The sequence below is a fragment of the Neopelma chrysocephalum genome, unplaced genomic scaffold (genome assembly GCF_003984885.1).
Source record: "Neopelma chrysocephalum unplaced genomic scaffold, ASM398488v2 Primary Assembly neopelma1_22, whole genome shotgun sequence".
Lineage (NCBI taxonomy): Eukaryota > Metazoa > Chordata > Aves > Passeriformes > Pipridae > Neopelma > Neopelma chrysocephalum.
This window is the reverse complement of record NW_020897689.1, coordinates 19518154-19542833: the sequence shown is the minus strand read 5'-3', so window position 1 is coordinate 19542833 and position 24680 is coordinate 19518154. Positions and strand designations below refer to the sequence as shown.

Sequence of the window (24680 nt, the reverse complement as noted above, 5' to 3'; positions counted from 1 at the left end):
CCAGAATACTCAGAAGAATATTAGACATGGTCTCAGAATTAAGCAAATGACACCTGAGGTGCAAATGTACTAACTCTTGTTTGCAAATATCGTTAAGCAACTTAGCTCAAATCTACTTATTACTGACTCAAATGACTTCAATTTAGATACCTCTGGACCAGTTTAAGGATTGTATCCATTTATCGACAGTGTTCAGTTGGACATGGTTTTGTCCAGGCAGTGGTGTGGCAGTTATAACTCAGGTCCAGTTTCTGTTGTTATCTGAAGTAATCTGGTCTGAAAAGCAGACTCTGAAAGCAGTGATTCGGTGTGCGGCAGGAGCATCATACTGGCAAGCTGGCTGCTGGCTCAGCAAAGGTGCCTCTGAGGGGAAAGTTGGTCTGTAGCTACCTGATGATCATAACTGCCCAGGTAAATTGTCACCTCTGACAGCAAACTCAAGTATGTTTCTCATGTCAAAATCCAAGCTTGGAGAGGCTACTGGTCTCTGCAAGGATTTTTGTAATACTCTGGGTTTTGTGGCCTAAGTGACCACGAATACCCCAGCCATTCTGTCTAAGGTGCAGCTGCTGGGCTGCTGTCGTACATGGTTGTGATGTGGTCAGTGCTTCCTACTGGAAGTATCTGCTCAGGGTTTTAGCTGCTCAGAACCAACACATTTCACATAAAAATTAGCTTGTAACCGTTTGCATTGGGATTCTCTCTCCCAGAATATATTGTGTCTTGCAAGCTGCTGGAGGCCTTAATGTCCCATGCTTTCCTGTAGGCTGTCTCTTTGCCTTCACACTGTCCATCCCTTCCTCTTCTTCTGCCAGCTGTGAGGCTTTCTCATAGTTGATGGCTGTTGATTTTTAGTGACTGGTCTTTGTGAAATAACTCTGTAAGTGTGGTGAATCTTGGAACTGACTGACGCCTTCGCAGCTGGGAGTTGCAGATCAGAGTTGCTCCCTGGAGTGGTTTTCAAGTTGGTTCTCCTAGAACTGCTCTGTTGCGTTAGAAGGAAAATGAGATCTTTTCAAAAGAAAGAGGTATTAGTTTGAGGATGTTTAGTCTTTGGTGGAACATGACAGAAGTGTATACAAATATAAAGTGCTGTGTGACTGTGTCTTGACTGTTTTGTCACCTCGTTTCCTGTTGTTAGTGATACAAAAGTCATTTTTCCACAGAAGTTGATGCACTCTGTGCATCCTAGAGCAATGTTTGTGTAGGAGCATGTCTTCTCTCTTGACTACCTTTAGCTGAGTGTTTCTAAGAAGAGATGTACTTCATTTTACATGAAGAAAAATCTTTCAACAACCATTTGGGGATTTTAAAGCACATCAGGACTCTTTGCAGCAATAGGTGCCAGCCTGCTTAGCTGTGCTGCTTCTGGGCTTTCCTGTGCTTCCCTTGGCTTTCTTCACATTCCCTTCTTGCCAGGGGAAGGGTAAATTCAGGACACTGAAATTTCTCCAGACGAAAGCCTGCTTACAAGCATATTTCTAGCAGCTGAGATGTTTATGCTGCGTTGGAGGGATTTTTATAACCTAAATGTTCTTTTGCAATATAATTAATACTGTTTTATTAAAATGTTCCTCTTCAAGCATATACAATAGTAACTCAAGTTTAGCAGGGTCCAACTGGTGTTAGATGTAATGTGTGTATCTGAGAGGAGAGAAACAGATTCTTGGACTAATTGTAAATCTGTGAATAAGATGTAGCAGCCTGTTTCTGCTGTGCCCATTTACAACCATCACTAGCCATTATCTTTGCATTCAATATTTCAAGCATTAGCTTTCTGTTCTGGCTTAGTATATGAGACTATTTGCTACATAATTGTATTGTATTTCATTTTCTGCTGCATGTTATTGTAATAATGACATTGCCTAATAAAATAATGCCAGATTTTAATTAGGTTAAAAGTAATTTGGTATATTAGGTTTTTTATTTGAGAAAATAAACTAGCCGATAGTGCATATCAAGCTGTCCTTGTTTGTTTGTTTGCATTTACTTTCATTTCCTGTCATCCTTTACCTGTTGAAATACAGGGTTTTTTTTCATTAATTGTTTGAAGTTATTACAGCCCTCCACAGCCTTAAGTCTAACATAATGATGTTGTAGTGAGGGAATGACTAACTTACTGTTTATTAAATGGATAGTTTTGCAAAAATTTTTGCTCCTTAATAAATAGCTGCACCTTATTAACCACTGAAATAAACTAGCTAGACTAATGTGAAAGGGTATGGTAATACCATACGAGAGTACTCCAGCAAGAGGAGGCGTAAATTTGCTGGGAGGCAAAGACAGAATACATTTGCATCAAAGACAGTTTTGTAAAAGAAAAGCTTATGCTAGCCTTCTGCGGTTGGATACTTTAGGAATAACCAGTAAAGTATAAACTGGTATGAAGTGTAGTTCCCTAAGTAATTTACTTTCATAAGAGTGTCCTGAATAGCATCTCAATACACATCCAAATAATGAAGAGAAGGATGAAAAGGAGAAAGATTATTCTGTTTCTTAACGCTCTTTTCTTTAGTTCTTTAGTTCCTTTTGCTTTCGAAATGACCTCAGTACTCTGTAAACTTCCACATCACGTGCAGAGGAGGTATGTTCTCTGTTATGTGACTAAAGCTTATCTTATATTGGGAGAAGTGCTATTTCCAAGTACGTTCCCCTTTATATACACTGTTTGTAAGCTGTCCTTTTTCTTTAGACATTTATTAAGGACTAAATAGAAAACCTTTGAGCCTGGTTTAGCAGTCCATTCCTCTTCAGCTAAGTACTCGATCAGCACAACTGAATTCAAGCATGTGCTTTGAGTTCATTGTGTGTGTAAAGGCTTTGCAGGATAAGGACAGATTAAAGAAAGCTTTTGTTGAACTGGAGCCCATCTGATTTTGCCTTTCCTGTGCATTCACCATTACAACTCAGAAATTATTGTATTGACCTGTAATTTCTTGTCACTTAATTTTTTACAAATCTAGACATGTCATTGCTGTTTTCTTTGCTGTTTTCTTCTATTATCACATGGTACTGCTAGCCTACCTGTTCTGTTTCTGTTGTATATAAGGACTGTACTGCTTGTGTGGTTATTCATGGGCATTCAGGCAGGCAATTATGGAACAAAAATGTACAGAAACTGATTTTAATCATTCTGACTTTGGAAGAGTTAGTATCTTAACTGAATATCTTGTGGACTGGATTATTATAGCTAAGGCTGCCTAGTGAAATCATTTTAACAATGCATGTGGAACTTCTTTTTACACCACAAAATTAGAGACATAGACGTGTGTCCTTTAATGAGATCTGGTGCTTGAAAACGGAATTAAAAGGAAGAAGTTGACATCTGCTTTAAAAGAATCTTCAGCTGAATGCAATTACTAGAGTGATCAAGTTGTATCACTTACCCAAGTCATCAGACCACTCATGGAAGGGATATGGCCAGGTAAAAAAGAGAAAATCTCACATTTCTTTATTCCCTGACAATACCTAATTGCTAAAAATGCCTTCTTCAGATATTAATTAGATCGTCCTTTTAGGCTGCTCCTATTTCCATTAAGGATCTGATTTCTCTCTGCATGAGATTCATACAGACTCAATAATCAAAGCTTTCTTTGTCTCAGAAGATATATACTTAACCCATATATGTTCCTAAACGTGTTCATTCCCATCCTAGTGCCATTCTTCTGTCCTAGTGTCTACTCTCACTGAACTTCCAGATAAATTAACAGCTACCACTATGAAAGAGTACACGTAAACAATTTCATCAGTGTCTCATCTTTCATTAGTAATTCATTTTCCACCTTTCCACCAATTAGATCTGGAGAGACTTGAATTTCCATGGAATAGTTTTTAAAGATTCTTTTTTTAGCTGTGTTTAACTGTAGTTAATACTTTTTTTTCTCCTATAAATCTATTTGTTATAATATTTCAGAAAATTGAAAAGTGAAAAAAACCCAAAGGGGTCTATTTCAGATATAAGGATGAAAAAGCTTAAATTTTTCTTGATCGTCAGTTGAATAATGGAAAACTCTTCTCGTCTGATAAGGTTTTTTTCAACTTCTCTGAATCAGTGGCTCTTCTTTTAATTGCTTGAGTGCCAAAACTTTTCATCAGGAAAGATGACAAAAGCCAACCACCTCTCTATTAACTAATTTGTTTGCTTACTCACAGTACTCAGTTTTAGTGAGATTTTCACAATACATGCAAAGGATCTCAATAATTTCAATTGCCTGTGAATGTCTCTTCTCCCACAGCTACCATTTGGTTTATTTAGTTGTTTTTATAATTCTAAGGAGATGAAAGTACCTACTGTCCTAGGTTACAGCAAATAATCATCAAATCCATATTTACAAAAACTGACAACTTGTATTATTAAAATTGGCAGAAGGCAGGAAATGATTCCTAACACAATTGTATCACTGACAGCTTACTCAAATGAATTTGGGTTTAATTACAGCAGCACAAGAAGAACTGAAAGATCTCTTTGACTAAGTAGGATTTTAATTATATTTGAAATTCTGCAACCTCCTTGGTGCCTCTACAATGGCAAATAAAAAGACCAGAGAGAGGACCAAACTACCAAAGTATTAAAGTATCAATTAAATGCTTTGTGTGAGAAAGTCCTTATAACTTTTTATCCCTTGTGTTTCATTACAGTTTTCCATATGGATTATGCCTTGCCTAAACTACTGAAAGAAGTAGAATTACAAATTTGAGTGTTCGAAGGTTCTTTATTGATCTTGGGTTTTAAAAAAATAATTTTAACGAAACTTATTTTGGAGGAAAAACTGCCATATGGGTGAAATCCAGCTCCAAAATGAGGGCATGGCAAAACTCCATTAAAGTATTAACACATCAGACAAGCAGATTTGGTGTTGTATATCATCAGTTTCTGTATGTGAGTTTTGGGGGTTTCTTCTTTTTCTGGAATGTGTTTTGAGTGTAACAAAAAAGAAATTACTATTGGTGGAGGTTATGTCTAGCTACCCCTCAACTGCATTAAGGCTCTGAAACATCGTGCACGAGTGTAAAGGAAGTCAGTATCTGCTGTATTTGTTTTAAAATATTTAATAAAGCTTAGACAAAATATAATTTTATTATAGCATTTGAATTAAACTTTGAAAAGCTATATTTAAATCTGTACCAGTTAACTGGAAAAAAGTTTTTTGGGGGTGACCAAAATTATTTGATTGGATAATTTTATACTCTCAAAGGATGAAAAATTAGTTTTCTTTCCATGTTCCATCCAGTAGAGTACTTTCTTGTTGTGTCAGAAAGGCTGACTCAAAAAGAGCATGACCAGAAAAATTTATCTAAGCAATGCCTGTAAGACAGCTTTTTAAAGTTTCACATGTATATTTTAAGTCTTGAGTACTCGTTTTCTTAAATGTCTTTTATGTCTGGAATAGTATGATTCTCTAAGAGAAGTTCTTCATGTTGCAGAGAAAAGTGGAAAATTATACTGTACAACTACCCATGAAAAGCAGAAAAATAAGGATTTTGGTATATATTTTGGCCTAGTTAGTAATATTTTGAATTCCTAAACTTGATAATGCCTAGTGCACATGGAAAAGGACTGATAGTTCCTTTGTCCTGGCATCTTCTGGTAGAATGCTGATTCTATATAGTATTAAATATGAAATTAGTATCTTTTGACTCTCATGTTTTCTGTCCCCAAATTAGCATTTGGGTTTTTGCGATTTTTTAGTAATGAATCTCTTCACACTTGTTTTTTAGACCTAACAGATAAGATTTGCATAGCATTCAAACTTCCTTGAAGACTGTGCATTATGAAAATGAGTTGCAGGGAGTGCCTTATTAGGCATTTTTGACAGTTTCCCTTTAAGGATACAAAGCTCCCAAAAGGGGAGCTGATGAAAAATGCGTTGGAAAATTCCTTCTTAAAAACAAAAGACAAATTTCACTAAAGGAGTAAATCAAGAGAGATATTTTTTCCCTAATACTAAATTTGTGAAATATGACAAAAATAGGAAGAGACTGACTTGCCGGAAATGTTGGAGATGAACTTAGCAACAGCTTTTGTTTTCCTTCTCCATTGTAAAAAGCTTATCTAGATAAAACACAAGCACGCACTGTAAGTGCAATGCAGTTTTACACAGCCTCAGGAAAGAGCATTGACCAATTTTATTACTGTGCCAAAGATTAGTCCTGAAATGTAAAGCTGAGAGAGACCTATTAGGGATCTGCTTCATTAAAACATGTGGAACAAGACATTCATAAGGCACCAATAAATCCATTAAGGGGAAGAGGGCTCTGAAATGGCACTTCATGATTCTCATTATTAACTACAAGGATTGCTGAGGTTGGTGGCTTCACAAATATGGTTTTATCTAGCACTCACTGTCCCTTTTAACTCTCTGTTCTCCAGTCCAAATTCACTTTGAAATAAGCAGGCATAGCTCTTCTAGTTAGCTGAGCAGTATCTACCTAAGAGGGCTGAATTTGGAGAAAATGGGAGAAAAGGAAAAAAAAAATCTGCAGAAAATCTTCTCTCTCATATTTTTACGAATCCTGCATGAACAGCACTCCAATCCTAGCTGCTGACTACAGCTTTTAAGTTCCTCATAAAGTCACTGTAAGCTAGACCCTAGCACACTCTTTCATTTTCATAAATCTAAATTTCTGATGCTGGTAAATCCTAAAAAAAAATAGCAATTTGTTATGTATGGAGGGCATTTTGATTAAACTGTCCCAAGCAATGGCAGACAAGAAGCCTGTGCTGCTGAAAAATGGTACCGTTGTCTGCTCAAAGTTGGCTTTAAATGTTGACCATAGCTGCATAGAAAATAGCATCAGATTTGTCAGCTGCATAAAAAATAGCCACTGAGAAACCAGTACATTTCTCTGCATCCTAATGTTTCTAATTCCCAGGAATACCAAAGTGAATATCTAACATTTGACATTTCATGGAAGAAAAAAAAATAGCTGTCTATATCAGGAGATCAAGATTTCCTCACTAGGGAACTGCAGATTGCTCAGATAAAGAATGCTTGATCCTGGTTGATACTTTCTAACGACTGGTGATATCTCAAGATACTCACTGTTGGGTTTACCAGTCTTGTCGTGCAAAACCTCTGGCTAGAAGTTGCATCCAAAACGCTCCCAAGAGCTTCAGAGCCCCAGTGAGCTCAACTGGACAAGACTGGGGCAGAGACGAGTGTTCCTCTTTTTCCTCTGTGCGTGCTTCGATGGAATAAACAACTTTTATCCAGCCTGAAAGATTGTCAGAATTGTCAGTGGCCAGGATTCGGAGCCTCTTTTGTTGAACACGCTGCTGCGTCACAACCATCACATGGGACTGGATAAATTTTTCATGCCAGAATTAATCAATTTCGGTGGGCAGTTTTCCTCCTTGGCATGCATACTGCATCCCTGGGGCACTTCATCTGTCACAGACAAACAGGATAGGGATTTGTGGAAGTGTTAATGGAGTGGCTTTTCTCAGACCCATCAAACTGTGCGCATGTTAGGTCAGGAATTTTTGACAGTCTCCTGGGAAGTGTATGGAGCTTTCCGGAGGGGAGCACCTTCTCCAGGTATACAGGCAATTGCTTCTTTTGGTGGTGTCATCCCAGCTGGTAACTAAATTTAATCCCAGCTGGTTACTAAGTCCTACACAACTGCTTGCCTATTTCACCTCTGGTGGTAGGGAAAATCAGAAAAAAATAAAGTGAAACTCATGGATTGAGATAAGAACAGATTAATAATTGAAACAAAGCAAAATATAATAATAGCAATAATAATAACAATAATGAGAGAGAGAGAGAGAGGAATACAGAAGGAGATAAATAAGTGATGCCCAATACAATTGCTCACCACCTGCTGACCAATGCCCATTCTATCCCCAAGAAGCGATCGGCACCTCCTGGCCAATTCCCTTCAGTTTATATACTGGGCATGATGCTCTATAGTATGAGACATCCCTTTGGCCAGTTTGGGTCAGCTGTCCTGACCATGCTGCCTTCCAGCCATTTGTGCACCTGCTCACTGGCAGGGCATGGGAAACTGAAAAGTCCTTGGCTGCTTAGCATCAACTAAATCACCAGTGTGTTAAGAATATGATTCTCATACTAAATCCAAAACACAGCACTGTACCACCTACTAAGAAGAAAATTAACTCTATCCCAGCTGAAACCCAGACAGATTGTTATTTTGGAGCTGGTGATTTAATTGTAGCCGGCACTCCTTTTATTTTGCACAGAGATAGCTCAAGAAATGGCAATATACTGGAAATGTACCATTTGTGAGAAGAGTGACGTAAAACAGGGTTTAAATAAAATATATTATTTACCCTATAAGCACTAAAACAAGAAAAATATTTATGTGTGAGAGAGATTTTTAACAGTACTCATAATTCAAGCAGCACAACAGCAAAGGAAAGAAAAATGAGGCTTCTGGTTCTCACCTTATGTATATTATATGATATTCCCTCCCAGATTTTATAAACCAAAAATATATATTAAAAAATAGACCAACTATGCTTCTGATACATGATAAGCATGAAGATGAAATTGCAGTTAAAATAGTTCCAATCGAACTACATGCTTCCTTTATTTATTCTTTTCTCTCTAGCACTACTAATGTCATAAGTTTTCAGCTTGAAACATGGGTAAAAATGAAACACAGTATCTTTTTCAGATGCTGGAAACCTTATGCTTGGAATGATTTCTGCTCTGGAATGTCTGTAATATATTGAAGCCTTAATACCATACTAATTGGTACCTTACTAATTAGCTCGTGACAAGAATTTTAATTAGATGCACAGTAGGTGTTCTCCTTACCTGCAATGGAGGAGCTATTTCCTGGGGAGAAAAATGAAGGGAAAAAGATAGTGGAAGAGATCCATAGAAGACAAATATAATCTAATCCCTACTATGAGAAAAGTATACATTAATTATTATTTTTCAAAATTATGTCTCTGGTAATTTATTCTGTTTTTTAAAGTTTGCTTTCTGATTTGCTCTTTTCCCCTGTAGAACAAGTTGTACTTTTTTTCTGTGACTTGACGTGCTATGAGGAAAATAAAAAATATTGGAACATAATTGTAGTCAATTATGCTCAGGGCCAGCCCCAGGGACTGAGCTGAACTCATCCCAGGCTCAAAGTGTGAGTCTCTGTAATCTGAGTTAAAGAGCAGAGCTGTGTACCTGTGAGCTGGATCACAGGGAACAAGGCTGGAAAGGGCGATGCCCAGCGCCATGACCAACAGCATTAGCTGAGCCTGGGCTGTAGCACATTCTAGAGTTAAAAATGCATGTGAAAAACTTGGAAGACGTGGTTGAGTGAATTCTTGTCAATGGCAACTCGAAAGTAACAATGCTGATGAGCATCATCTATTATTTTTCTTCTATCAGGAAAAGGTGTGAAGGAGTAATAGAAGGTATCTATCTGAAAATACTGCCACCCCTAATGTTCCAATTAGCTTAATGGCATTTACTGTGTTGCAGAAGATTTTAGTATTGTCATTTGGGATGAAGGCTATTTGAAAATCTGCAAAAATATCTAGAGCCAGAAGAGTCTTAAAAATATAAATACAAAGTTTCTTCTCTCTCCAAGGAAGCCTGAGTTGTGTGTTTATAAATATAAAGTTATTTGTCAGGCCTGGTAATCCTCATAAGCCCCAGCAGTGAAAAGGGTGATTCAATTTCAGAAGATAAGGGGACATTCTGAAAAATGATGATCAGGTCCAGGGAACATTTTTATAAAGGGAAATAAAAACAGTGAAAGTAAAGGGAAGATGAAGTGCAAAAAAGAGTAAACCAGTTAAAGATTTTTTCACCCCACTGACAGGACACTTCAGGAATGGGCTCTCTGAAGGAAGTGGAGAACTTGCTGTACTATTTGCATGATTTGAAAAGTACCTTTTTTACTTAATTTTGACTGGGAAAATTCTTCTGCATGGTGAATAAGATCACAGGTGAACCACATTCCAGTGGATGCTCTGTAGATATCTAAAAGCAACAGCTAAGGAATATTTTTCTCCAGATGGCAGTATGAGGGAAGTGAGAATAAAGTTGCTTTTGATAAAGTTTTCGATTAAGTTCATGGCAGTCGCTGCGAGACCGTGATTGTTTTATGAATGATGGAGAACAATGGTGAAATGAAACCAGCAAATTATTAAATGGAGAAAAATCTGTAAGATTTAAGTGTAAATTGTATCGAGAAACTGAAAGAAGAGGATGTAATCCTTGTATCAAAATGAAATTTACCCAATCTCAATCAAATAATATGAGTAGTATGCAGTCTGAAAACAAGCTGCACATTGTAGAATAATTCTGAATATAGGACATGTCAGAGAAAATTATGATGGCCTATGACCAACTCTACAAATAATCAGTGTTAATCTAAAATTATATTTGCCCTGAAGTATTCACTCAACTGCCCTGCCTGGTAAAAGATACAATATTTTCAAAGAACTTTATTAACCCACCTTTCCTACGAGATCTGGTCGTTTTCCATGGCAAATTTGACACCTAGTATTAGTGAAATTACATTATTTTTAGTTTTTTATGGGCAGGGATTTAAGGCTGATTCATGTAAAAAATATATTACTTCTTGCTGTCTAATTAGGATACTGGTTGGGTCTGGCATATCTTGATGTTTATTTTGTTTAGCAGGTAGGTGTGAGTCTTCCCTGACACCTCCAAGCTAGCAAGACACCAGCTACCTCCAGATCAGAGGCTGTGTGACCACTTCTGTAAAACACTATGCTGAGAGCTGTTGTCTCTGCAGAAAGGCAGGATGTGTTAGTTCAGTTAATGCCATGCTACACACATCCATATCACTCCTGGCCGAATGAGAGCATAAGGGTGAACTTCAATATCCCTGCAAAGAGGCTGCAGCCATACCCTTTGTCCCCTTCCTAGTGGGACTGCTGCTCACATCACAAAATGTCCACCAAAGATAGCACTATAGGAGAGTCTTTATCAGTACTCTGAGAATTGAATAGGCTATTTGGAAAAAGTAATTATAACGTCCCACCACTTCATTTGATCAGTACATTTTGAAAGGGAAAAAAAACTGCACACAGCAAAACACCTCTTATGCGATTTCCTTTCTTTCTTTGAGATATAAAAGGAAGCTGGTTTTCTATCTTGAGTTCTTTGGTGATGGTACGCTTAAGCATCCAGTACTTTTATCCTTCCTGTTGAATACATGTGGGGGTTTGCTATGGGATGTGGTGCAATATTTTTGATTGCAGGCTTCTACAGAGCATCTCCTTTATAATCCAGGTAGTCTGATGTTATTTTATACAGTCTGGTTGATATGAGGATGTAGATTAAAATGTGGGTCAGAAGCCCTAACCAGACTTGGCAGGGAGGAAGGGATATTGGTTCACCAGAGTGATTACCCATAGGAAGTGGTGATGCTGACGCTAGTGCTGCTATAGATGTTTATCTTTACTCTGAAGGCTTTAGTCTTTTATGGTTTGAATGCTGGCTGTGAAGAAAGCTGTCTCATTTCTCTATGCTCCATCCAGCAGTAGTGCTCTTCAAAATATTCAGAATGTTTTTATATCTGAAAACTGAAGGAAAATATATTCTTACTTCTGAGCCTTTTGCTGAAAGTCATTTAATTAGCAATATCGGTCTTGAATTTGAATGAATATTTGGAGCATGTTTGCTTGAGTAAATAGAGGGTATTTTGTTGTGGAGTAGAGATTTAGTTGCTGTTGTTTGGGAATTTTTTTTTGTCTCCTCCACCAAGAATTGGCTAGAAAGTCATCCTCTAGACTATAAAATAACATTGAAATATTTTATGATTTTTTTCTCTCTTACATAATTTAAACTGAAGATTCCTTATTTAAGAAAACATAAAATGAATTTCAGAGCTTGTGTTATGTAAGCCAGTTAGTTACATCAAGCAGAAAAACTGAACACTGCCTTTGGGAGAAAGGGACGGGGGGGGAACAAATGCTGGAAAGCAGAGTCTAGGGAATGGAGGACAATTTGGGGACTAGGTTCTTCACAAACCACGCCACAGAGAGGCTGGCAAAAGGCATTGGGTACACATGGAGCACCAGCCAACCTCAAAGGTTCTTCAGGATCGATTTTGGATGCTTATGTACGTATGTTCAGTCTGGGAATAATACTTAATGTTTTCACATGATTTTGTCTTCCAGAATGATTGAAGATTGTGGGAAAAGAGGAAATACCATGGCAGAAAGAAGGCAGCTGTTTGCAGAAATGCGTAAGTACTTCCTAGAAATGTTTTGCTGTGATAGACCGAGCCAGTTGCTATGCAGTGTCAGTAAAATTTATACAAGCTTTCCACCCCACATCTCCATTGCACAAATGATTTAATATTGTGAGACCAAAACTGCATGAAAATGGGCTGATTTGGCCAAACAGGAAAGAGGGATTTTTTACATCAGATTTTTTGATGGTATTATTTTAGTCAGTAGCTTCTTGAGACAAAGATGCTGCAATACACAGGTAGCAATGAAGAGGGATAAAGGTCTCCAAAAGACTACATCTTTTGTTTGGGGTATCTGTAGTGGGTTGACCCTTGCCAGCAGCTAAGGACCCACATGAACAGTTGCTCAATCCCCAGCCAGCCCCCAGTGGCATGGGAAAGAATATAGGGAGAGCAAAAGCAATCAAACTCGTGACTTGGGATAAAGATAGTTGAATGACAGGGAAGCAAAAAATTACAAAAAAACTCAAGAACAAGTGATCCAAAGGTGGTCATTCACCACCTCCCAAAGGCACACTGATCCCTAGCTAGTCATCGAGCAGTATCTGCCTTGGAAGACAAAATTCCCCACCCCATCTTTCCCTACCCCAGTGTTATGGTTGAGCATGACATTATATGGTATGGACTGTACTTTTGACCAGGTGGGGTCATCTGTCCTTGCTATGTCTCCTCCCAACTTCTTGCCCATCCCCAGACAACTCTGGGAGGGGACAAAATAGGGGGAAAAAAAGGTGTGGGTGCTGTGCAAGCACTATTCAGCAATAACTAAAACAGCAATGTGTTATCAACTCTTTTTTAGCCACAAATCTAAAACACAGCACCATGCAGACTGCTATAAAGAAAGTTAACTGCGTCCCAGCCAGACACAGTACAGGGACTCATGGATTTCATACCCCACTTCAGCATACTTTTTATAGTTTCTAGTGAAGCTCCATACTCCCTTCAGAATAGCGTGTGAGGGATGTACCAACAATGCTCCTGCACTTCTCCTGACAGCCATCTCTTATTTCTCTTATAACCAATGCACCATTTCTCAAGGAAATTCTATTACACATGAAGTTTGACACTGTCATCTTGTTACTAGATCTAATGGAGTTTTGTCTGTAATTACTAAGCTTCCTATTTGTCCCCTGCAATGTAGAAACAATGACATGGCATCTCCCTCATCTTTGGTGGGAGACTTCAGATGAGCATTGCTGGGACTTGAGTTATTGTGCGTATGGAAAGGCCAGGTCTGTGCTGGTGAATTGGATGTGCTCGGGACTGTTTTCTGGGAGTGATCCCTACGCCTGAGCTCCTGAGCTCTCCAAATGAAGGACTTCTCATTCAGATGGCCTACTGAGAGAACTGTCTTTTCCCATTCCACTGTGTCCACTAGCTCTGTTGTGTCCTTTAATTATTTTAGTATCCTACAGGGCTTACTGTTGTAACTCAAATGAGTATTTCTCACTGATCTCTCTGGTGATTAGTGACTGGACCTGAGGGAATGGAATTAAGCTGTGTCAGGGGAGGTCTAGCTTGGATATTAGCAAAAGTTTCTTCACCCAGAGCGTGGCTGGGCATTGGAACAGGCTCCCTAGGAAAGTGGTCACAACACCAAGCCTGACAGAGTTCAAGAAGCATTTGGACAATACTCTCAAGCATATGGTGTGATTTTTTTGATTTTTGCAGGGCCAGGAGTGGGACTCAATGATTCTTTGTATCCCTTCCAACTCAGAATATTCTATGATTCACTTGTCTCTTGTGTACAACTTCTTGGACCAGTGGAGGAAAGGGATGTTCTTTGGCCAGAGTAAAAAATGGATTTGTCCATTATGAGAACAAATGATAATTTTAATTAGAATTATAGAGGGAACCTGAGCTTTTGTTAGCTAAAGTCAATGGCACAACTACCATTAACTTCAGTTACTTTGAAATATTCCTAAAATGCATAAGACACTGCTGTAAGGATTTATGGTTTGTTCCCACAGTTTTGAAGGCTGTTTTAATGTTGGAGTTAAGGAGGTGTTGCAAAAATCAGCGGTGGGAGGCAGAGGAAGGACTGTTTTCCCATACTGTACATGAGTAGTTATAGTCTACTATTTTTTCTTACACGTTTTAGTGTTTTGACATATTTACTTGAGTCTGGGTTATCTCACGTGTGCTTCCCTTTTCTGTTTGCCTGCCTCCGTTCCTCCACTGTTCCAACTAGGTAAAAAGAGGGGAAAATATTAAGTCTTTGTGAAAAACTAAAGGTATTTTAGGTGAAGAAATGTCCATATTCATGAAACTCTGAACTTTGCATTTTGAGGGTCCCTTGAATTTCTCTATATGTAAAGGTTGTGCTTCACTGAAAGAGAAGTTCACCCTGGGGTTGCATTCAGGTGTCCTCATCTGTGTGCAAGCCCACACTTTAACACGTTTAGCAAAAATCGTGTGTTCCAAATGTCCTACGCACTGTGGGCCATGTGAAGTTTCTTAATGTTATGACAGACATAAGCATATGGTAAAAAGTTAAAACTCACAAACTGCCAATATCAGAGGAAGAAAATTCATAATATAAAGGCCTTTTCCAGTGTTTTAGGTTCTTGCAGTTGCATCTGCAAGCCTGTGATTAAAACCCTACTATGCTTTTAGAAATGGGTCATGTTCCAGACTATACAAGACAAGGGGGAAAAAATTTAAAAAAAAAATCCAACTTTTCCTGCCTTTTTAAGTGGGAAATTTGTCCTGTACAAGGAACAGAAAGATTTGACTCTGACTTTCTGACTTTAAATTTGGGCCACTGAGATTTTTCCTGTATTTTGAGAGGTTCAGTTCGACTTTTTTGTTTTCTTTCATTCGGAAGAGGCACCTTTCTAGTTCTGAATTACAAACCTTTGTGAATTAGTATCATAATCGTCATCTTCTTCTGTAGAGTCCAGTGGTTAAAGCTTGAATTGTGTCTTACAACTCAAAATGCCCTATTGGGACGTCAAATCACTAGGTCTTAGTCTTACCTTAGTCTTACCTGACATGCTCCGGTATATCCAGATTGATGAAGAGTTCAGGATGTACATCACTGTTGTGCTGCCGTCACATATTATCCAGCAAGAAAACAACAGCCAAAGCTTGCAGTTTCCCTTTGTTATTTTTGCAAACCGCAAATAGTGTTACATGACATGATCATATTCAAAGAATACAGAGTGAAGCACTGCCTGCAGGCAGAAGGAAGGAAAGGCCACTGACAATACTGTAGGGAAGTGACAAATTCAGTGTCTTGTTTGCCATGCTCAGTCCCACATATCTTTCCACTTGTTTTTCAGGACTCTCCATGTAAGTGATGTCACTTTTCTAAAGAAGTTATTTAACAAATAGATCTCTGACCATGGCAAAATGTGAATCATGATAAAATTAAATTGCCAGTTCCAGGGATTTATCAGCAACACTAATCTGCAAATAGTATCAAAACAATACCATCCACCATGTGTGCAAATATTAAAAAAAAAAAGCTACATTATTGTCTACAAATTAATTTATTTAGGATTAATATTGCAACTCAAAAACTCGATGAGCCAGTCTCACTTTGCTTTGACTCTTTAAATCTTATATGCAAGTTATATGCATTTTACTCATCTGTCCTATTAAAAAGGAAAGTCTTAGTGTTGCAAGCACTATCTTCCCCTTTACCAGTAAAGAAATTTTCCAAAAGCTGTCAGTGAGATATTAATGGAGAAGAGAAAACTCTGTATAATTTTAACAATAAAGCACAAAAATACTTCCCTGACCTGATGGTAAGTAGTTAAGGGTAATTTCTCCCAGGAGCAGTTGTTGTTAAGTCAGCCAGCTGGCAAAAGGGAGTAGCTGGGAGCCCTGGGAAGATGGTGTGGGAGAATCTGGTCAGGAAAAGAGTAGAATCTGGGGAGAGGGGAGAGTATCATTCTCATTTTCATCTTGTAAGTCAGAGCACATTTTAAAAATTTTTGGTCCAAAGGATGACAGGTTGTTTAAGAAGGTGTGGGTGAAAAATGCTGTAACAGACAGAATGGAAGCTTTGGAAGGCTTATCAGGGAAGCCCTTCCCCTGAGTCACAAGGTGCAGAAAGGACCCCCTCACTTTCTAATCTCCTTCTCAGGGAGGCATCTGGGTACAGATGGATCCAATCCTAGTCCCAGATTTGGGCAGTGGTTTATGTCTAAAGGATTATATAGGTATAATTGAACCTTTATATGACTTTGTCCTGCAGGATTAAGGATGGCAAAACAAATAAATTTATGTGAATAAAATAAATATTTATTTAAATTGATTACAATGATAATAATTAGACTAAAATACTTTAATCAAAATTATTTACCATACAGTATAGATAGTTATAACTATTAATGTAGTGTACTGTTAAATAAATAATTTCAAAGCTAGCTTAATAGTTAGTAGGTAGAGATTGTTGCTCACCCATACCAACAACCGTGGGCAAATCTCTTTCACTCGGCCTCGAGGAGTAACCTTGAGGCATCCCTCCTCAAGGGAGGAATGTACACACACACCTCCAGAAGGAATATGTTAGAAGTACCTGCCATTAAAAAGTAAGACTGAGCTTTTGTAGTACAAAGTGATTGACTGTCAATCAAATGTTTCTAGGCTACCTGTTCCAGCTCAGCAGCCTTTAGCTCAGCAACTTAAGTTATCAGTTCTATCACTTGTTGCTTCTTTTATTGGGAACTTTGTTTGCCACATCCTCACCAGTGTCAGTTTCTGTCAGGAGACCCTGTTTTTTACATCCTCAGAATGTTTAATTTTGGGATTGTGAAGTCAGGCTGGTCTCAGCATTCTTCAACAACCAAAAGCACCGTGATCCTCCTTCTCCATCCCTCACTGGTAACTTCCACAAATAGGGGAAAGTTCAAACTGTTTTACCCCCACTTAGGCAGAGCATCCTGCTACAGATGCCGACATGGCCATATGCTCAACAGTGCAGCTGAGTCGAATCATGTCAAGAAGAATCTTAAAGAGAGCATTTAGGAAGCTCGTGTAAAAGCCGGAGCATATTTCACTCCACTTCTTTTACATCCTGACTGTACCTTGTTTGGATATGTTTGTTGGACACTGTGCCGGGTTCTGCCCCCATCCTGGTCCCTCTGTGTTGTGGTTATATGTGAGGTAGCTACCAACTAGTTTGTACCCATCTCCAGGACAGATGCTTTTGGAAATTTTACCAGATCTTGAAGTTGCAGTAGGCAAGGCCAAACTATGTCTGAAGCAGAGAGCTTGAGTTATCCCTTGCAGAGAATAAACCTCTGCAAAATGGAGAAAGTCCTTGCACCCTTTGCATTATTTTGCCCCCTTCTGCAGATTGCCATGAGCCTTTATGTTATGGCATGGTATTTTTTCTGATTTGGTTTGCTGGCAATACCTTGTTTTGATCTGGCATGTCAGCTAAAGATACTTGTTTTGAGCTTTTTTTGTTAAATATTAAAATTAGACTGAGGTTTTGCCTGTTGGAGCTGTTGGAGCCTGGCCAGTGTGTCTTTTAGCCTGCAGCTTGGCCAGATTGTTCTTCAAAGTGACAGACACAGTGGGCTGACTATTCCTTGCCTTCCTTTATAAAAGTCTTTTAACACTGTAGCTCTTGACATTCCCCTTCTCATTCCTCACTCCTCTCTACTCTCTCTGTGAAGGAGAGAGCCTTGAAAATTGTTAAAGAGAGTCAGCTCATGTGTCCTCTTTGTTCTCTGGCTTCCCTGCTAGCAAAGATACGCACAGGTCATATTCCATACAAATGTCACCGTTATTCTCTTCCACTAGGGGCTCAGGATCTGGATCGCATTCGTTTGTCCACCTACCGAACAGCATGCAAGCTTAGATTTGTTCAGAAGAAATGCAACTGTAAGTATGTCAGCACTTCTTTGACCTACCATTGTTGTAAGCTTTCCCCTGCACTCCCTAGTCTGTCCTTCACATCACTGACAAACAGGGACTGTTTGATCTGGTGTTGCAAAGGATCTAATCAGAGTGCCTGGGCAGATTTTAAATACTAACCTGTTTATATAAGGAACTTGGCCTCAAATATGCCAGTGATTCAGTCATAGAATGGTGGGTCAGGATGCAGGACATAGCTCTAATTAATAAGTATGTTAACTACATTCTCCAATTTTCTTGTAAAATTGGATATTCTTGCAAGATCCTGCAAATTAAGTGCTTTTATAGCAGTTCCATGAGAAGAAGTGGTTGTTCCAGTCCTCGTCTATTTGGGGTGCAGCAAAGTAAGTGCAGTGTCAGTCAGACCCTTTTTTTTCCACAAGGCCAGCTAGATGATGCTTTTCTGAGAGGGTGAACCTGCTTGTAATCTCTGTGTGTCTGCCTTCCTCCTTCTAGGTTTTATTGTTGAGAAATTTCCCACTTGATTAGTGACTTTTTAAACTTTTCTTCTGAGATTCAGTCTTTCTTCCTTTTCAGCTGCAGTTTCTATTAGCACAGTCATGTATTGTAAACTTTAAAGAGGAAATACATATAAAATCTGTAATGGAATGTATCCTTTCTTCTCCATCCAAAATAGTATGCAAATACTTAGAAGGGCAGGTTTGGATTTATGCGTTTTACCAGACCTTTCCACACCAAGTTAAAAAAGAAAAAATCCTAACTAGGGGAACTCTTGTTGGTAGTAGCAGTAGAGAGAGGACTAACACAGAGAAAACAAGTGGGTTTTAGTCTTCATAACTGGACTAGAATAGCAACCTGGCTATGCTTGTGCTACAACTCAGTGGTAAGTATGTTAAGAAATGCACACTGCTGATAGATATTAACCCCCCCGGAGAGAATTCCTGGTTTTGGGGTTACATGTGTCTGCATTACAGAAGTGTTTAGCTTATGCTGTCCAAACATACTGGAAAGGCCAAGTTGTGATGGAAAAGATTTTGGAGAGTATTTACTGTGTTATTAGCCACAGAGCTGATTGTTCAATCACTTCTGCAGCACACTTCTCATATTTTTCATAGGTGTTCAGCTGAGGTATTAATTGAAGGATTAGTATCACATTATAAGCAAGCTGCCAGACACAAAACCCAGGGGGGCTTTAGTACTTGCCCAGCAGCTGGCTTCTCCCATTCAGGAGCAAACATGTTGAAAGACACTATTATGTTGCATTCAGTTGTTTATTTTTTAAATTTTATGTTTAGGAGGATGACATTTTCACTTCATTTTCATGGTAACATGAAATAGAATACAATAGTCTGAGGTGACAAAAGTATCTGATTAAGTTGACAGTGACAGCAAAGTCTGTATGCAACTGTATGCAAAGCAAATGAAAAAACCTAGGGGCTAATAATGGTCTCATTGTTGGGAGTGGCTGGCTGGCTGAAAATACTGGTTGTTAATCTTAACTTTGTGCCTCTTATTTATCAGCTGTGATCTGCTTTTGTGGAACTCTTGGTTCTCTTCATAAAGAGTCAGTACAGATGCTCTTCAGTTCGTCAGCTTGTGCCAAGTCACTTGTGGACAGAGCTTGCCTTCTGGTCACCATTGATAGCCTAGGAGAAGTTATTTGCTGGTCTTGTTTCCAGACTTATACTGTATCAATCTCTTTTGAAGAAAAAAAAAAGGACAAACTTATAATCCTAATAATTAGATTCTGTGCAATTTAAGAAATAATGCCTATTACTCTGGAAGGGCTGAATTGCGTCTTCTCACCATCGAGTGAAGTTTTCTCCTGGTTGTTTTGGGTAGACTGCTGCTCTCCTGGATGGCTTTCTCTTATCCATGGGGATTCATTCACCTGACAAGTATTCAAGCAATGGCTGTCCAAGAAAGAGCTTTTAAACATAGAGCCACTGAATTGAGCACTGCCCTTGAAATGGTTAATATCAGACCTCTGGCTCATGTCAACTACTGTTGTGGGTTTTTTTCCCTTACAGAAATGGTCATTATGCACCACCCAATAGCAAGTTCATGAGAAAAAAAAAGGGAGGACATGGAAAAAATAACCTTTCTGCTGCATCTGAGCTGCTTCATTTAGGATAGAATATAACAAGAAAAGGCTCTAAGACAGTTCTGCTCCACTCTTCTTTGAGCTGTGCTCTCCTACCCTGCCCTGGCACACTGGCCCAGACTTATTAGGGAAAAATTACTTGGAAAGAGTATACGTGAGGGGTTCTTTTAAAGAGCTAACTTGACAAACTGCAGAAAGCTGCTCTTGGCTAAAGGCTGAAGGTGTATGAGGATGGAAGCAGAGAGCTGCTTTGAGTGCCAGAAGTGTTTGTTCCAAGGGAAGGAGAACAGTGGTTTTATTAACACCATCTTTTTTACCCGAACGTGCCCATTAGCATAGACAGTCATGGGATTTCACTTAAGAGGCAGCTACACTTATCACACACAGTGCACTGTTTGTTTCTGCTGTCTTTAGTGCAGACACAGACACAGGTTCAACTCCTGGCCTCCCTTTGTGAATTATTCTCTCAGTACAAAAGTTCTTTTTACTGAAACCGTCAGCAGCAGGCTGGGTTTTACTGGTGAAATAGGCAGCGTGCAATAGGTAAAAGTGCTTTCGTATTCTAAGAATGTTTCTCCTGAAGCTAGTTAAACTATCTGGATAAAGATTATAGAGAATGTGCTAATTTACCACCATTTACCAAAATACCACTACAAATGTTGCACTTTGAGTACTAACACTGTTTATCAAATTAATTGCTCTGGAATTATTTCATTTTCATAAGAGGAAGACTGCTTTGTAGATATTTAGCCAACAGTCTTCAAAATTGCAAATTTATGTCTTTCTGATAATTATATAAAACTTTAGGGAAAGTACTCTGTGAAAAATATTTCTTTTATAAAAATCTCTCTGAGCATTTTAAAGCAAACAGTTTAAATGCGATCATCAAAGTGTGAAAAATCATTATCAGTCATTGCAATTATTTGTCAAACAGGGTATAATTTAATCCAGTCAACCTCATTCTTCAGAAAAGCAAGAAATTCTTCTTAAGAACTCAAAAAATAAATAGATAAATTTGAAAAGCTCTGATGTTATCTTTCAAAGAATAATTCCTGCACATTTAAGCATTCCTCTTTGCCTAAATTAACTCTACAAATAAATAACAGTAACATTTACAAATTATTGTTAGCACACCTCTGAATCTGCTAAGTGCCCAAATGTGGAATGCAATATACGACAAAAATCCCCAAAGCAGGAGACCCACAAAATTCTGAATGCAGAAATCTTAGACACTGGGAAACTTTGTTAGTATACCATGAATATAAACTAATTTTATGCTTCTTATTTCTGCTGACAATTTCTAAAATTGGAAATAATGAAAAGAGGAGCTCTGTAGGTGATGTAGGTACCTTTGAGGATGTGTTGGGTATAGAAAGAGATAATATCAGCCTACTTGCTTATTACTTTGCAGAACTCCTGTAGCAAGAGACCTGTTGCAACAGTAATAGTCTTCTCTTAGTTGTAATATAATAACATGAGATGTAGATACCTCTTGTGTAAAAAAAAAGGAAAAAAACCAAAGAAGTACCAAAGAAGTCTTGAGAAGATCTTGAGTTTTGGGCATGAATAATTCCAAATGAATGCCAAGAGTGGTGGACAGGTGGACCCTGGAGAAAACACTGCTGGTGGTTATGTCATCTTGAGATCCCAGATTGTAAAGCGGGGAATGTGTGAGCTGACTGGCTGCTTTACTGGATGATGGTGTTGGATATAGTCTTGGAAAGAGTAGCACCCTAATCATTTGAGGTTAAATTTCATTATTTGGGATAATAAAAGCTGATAGGAAGCAGGTACAGAAACCTGATCAAACATGCTACATGTTTATTCTGGTCTGTACAGTACAAATTGTACAAAATTGGAATAACTGACTTCATCATCTAAATTTTCTAAATGAGCTTTAAAGGCAATCCTAAATAGCACACAGTTCAAGAATCAAGGACGGAGAGCTACAGGTGAGCGCTGTGAGGTCTGAAACAGTCACAGAACTTGAAAACCTATGAACCAATATAGCTCTGACCAAGTCAAACATTGGGGTATTTACCTCCAGTGCATCAGAACAGGTTTTGGAGCACCCAGTGTAGATTTTCACCATACATACTGCCACTCAGCTCCCCTTTCCACCAGGAAAATGCCATCTTGACAAGGTTGATTTGCAGCTATTTATCCATAACATCCAGACACAAAAGCACCATAGGCTTTCCTAAAACAAGGCACAAAGGACCAATGACAGCAGTTGGACATCTCTTGACATTCACCAGTATTCAGGAACCACCAAAAAGCACAATTTATAGTTTTCCCCAGTGATCATTGTGCAGTTGATTTATTTTAATATTTGGTTTTCAGTGAATTTATTAAGAAGCTGAGATGAAATACCATGTTCATGTGCAAATTCCCTCTGGGCTATGGTGACAGCAGGAGTAGGACATAACATTGTATCATAATCAAAACCATTATACCGTTAAACATCACTCACTAATATAGAACTGTATGGCTGGAAAACTACTGCTGTCCTTGATGAACTATCCTGAATGTGTTGTGAGATTATTCTGTGACTCTGGCTGCAAAAGCAAATTTTGTTGTTTTCCTTAAATCAGAATAAATCATTGGCAGTTGAAAGTGTGAATCAAAAGCTGTGCTTGGTGATAGTAATATGTGCCTTAATTAATGCAGACAAAAAGGAAGCTTGTTTCCCTGGCAGTTTAATCTCAACACCTTGGAGTTTTGGTGTCTTTGTTTCTCCTTTCAATATTGCTTAGTGTGAGTGATTTTTAAATTTTTTTTTAATTCTTTCAGCCTATCCAAGTTGTAGTACAGCTACACAGAGAGCGCAACTCCCATGACTATGATTGAAACCTTGTGTATGTCCAAGGCAGTGTCCTCCACCTCCATCTGCTCTTCATCCTGCCTCCTCTGGGCTTAAGTACTCACAGCTGAGGCATGTAGGCATGTCAACTTAATTTTTATACATGCTTTTGGGTTCCTCCCTGATCTGATCTGCCTTTTTACATTTGTTTTAAGTTAAAATTAATTTCTCTCCTTCTGAAATATAATAATTTTCTACTGAAAATGAATGACAGTTATTGTAAATACATTATGCTTTTCTTAAAGCTCTTTTCTGTCTGTACTATTATACCTCCTGTAATGCTACAGGATGCTTCTGAAAATACTTTTGTCCTAGAAACTGACAATTTGTGTATGAAATGATGACTTCAGACTGTATGAGCTACTGGCCCCCATCATGATGGCAAGCACTTTTTGAAAACTTATTTGATTAAACCTAAATAAAATCACTAGGGTTTGGGGTTTGATTTTATTTTTTCTGTACTGGGCTGACACCTAAAATATCATTTTCTCCCATCCCATTCAACATACCATTCACCACAAAATGAAAAGTAACAATATCTGCTACTTGTAGTAAAAGGAAAGGATAAGAAAGTCTTGATTCCGCACTGGAAATGGTGCTGTGACCTTTGTGTTATCCAGGGACTGAGGAAGTCAACAGGAGATCCAGGTTCAACTTTCTCCTGCATGACAAAATCTACACTGATCTTACATGTCTGAAAGAGTTCCCTAAACACAAAGCTAGAGGATATTCACAAGTGTTCCAGTCTGTCCTGTTGATGTTTAACCAACAAATCTTTCATCTTTACATATTGATTGATTTAGGAACATATAACTACTTCTCTTTACTTAAACGAGACCTCTTACCAGTGTAGTATAAAGACATTCTTCCTTTGACTCACTGAGTATTTATTTTCTCAAACATGAAACAGAATGCACAAGAAATGTGTAAAGGTGTCAGTATCCATGAAGATTCCTGCCGTGGAGGGAGGAATTCATTGTCACCATCCTGCCTTTTACTTCTCAAGGACTGTATACGCAATTTTGTGCTTACCCTTCTCTTTTTTTCCTCTCTCAGGAGGACCATCAGAAACAGAGCCACCAAATTGTCATAATGACAGAATTGTTTAGATTAAATAACTTAATCCTTCATCACTGTAGGATTCCATGGTTAGTGCTCTGTTTTCATTGTTGGGTTCTATCATGTTTTTCATTCTATCTTGGAAGCAATAAAGTGCGAGAGAGATTCAGACTGGGTCACAGAGCAATTAAACTGAATGACAAGCAGTGTTGCCTACTTGAGAAGTGCAAAAGGTCTGCTTGGCCGTGATTTGAAAAAATCTGCCCCTTGAATTTGTGATCATGGCATTCTTATATTCTTCTAAACCCTCAGCAATCAGTCTTGTATGAAATTTCCTTAAAATCCCGTAATTTGAGGAAAAAATCAGCATTTTGAGTTCTTATTTTTATTCTTCTCTGTTGACAATCTTGGATATTCTATGAGCTGCTTATTATTATTACATAAAGGTAGAAGCTGGAAATATTAGTTTGTTCTTTGTTTTCTATTTTAACAGAAGCTGAATCTTACAGGTTCCCTTAGAGTGAATGACATTATTCACATGGCTCCAAGAGATATAGCTTTAAAAAAAGAAAAAGCACTCTTACTCATTACAGGAGTCATGATACCATTGTGTAAGTTACT

General features: G+C 38.3%; 1 protein-coding gene across 12 annotated transcripts in view; it reads left to right on the top strand.

Annotated features, from left to right (window-relative positions):
- Positions 1 to 24680, top strand: part of DTNA (dystrobrevin alpha) — a 226914-nt gene that overhangs the window by 114535 nt on the left and 87699 nt on the right. For all 12 annotated transcript variants that reach the window (XM_027674327.1, XM_027674399.1, XM_027674392.1 and 9 more), the window contains 2 exons: positions 12125 to 12192; positions 17959 to 18039. In XM_027674327.1, the coding sequence (XP_027530128.1) occupies positions 12126 to 12192; positions 17959 to 18039 (148 nt within the window). In that variant the 5' untranslated portion in view covers position 12125. Of the gene's footprint in view, positions 1 to 12124; positions 12193 to 17958; positions 18040 to 24680 lie in introns of those variants that run through there.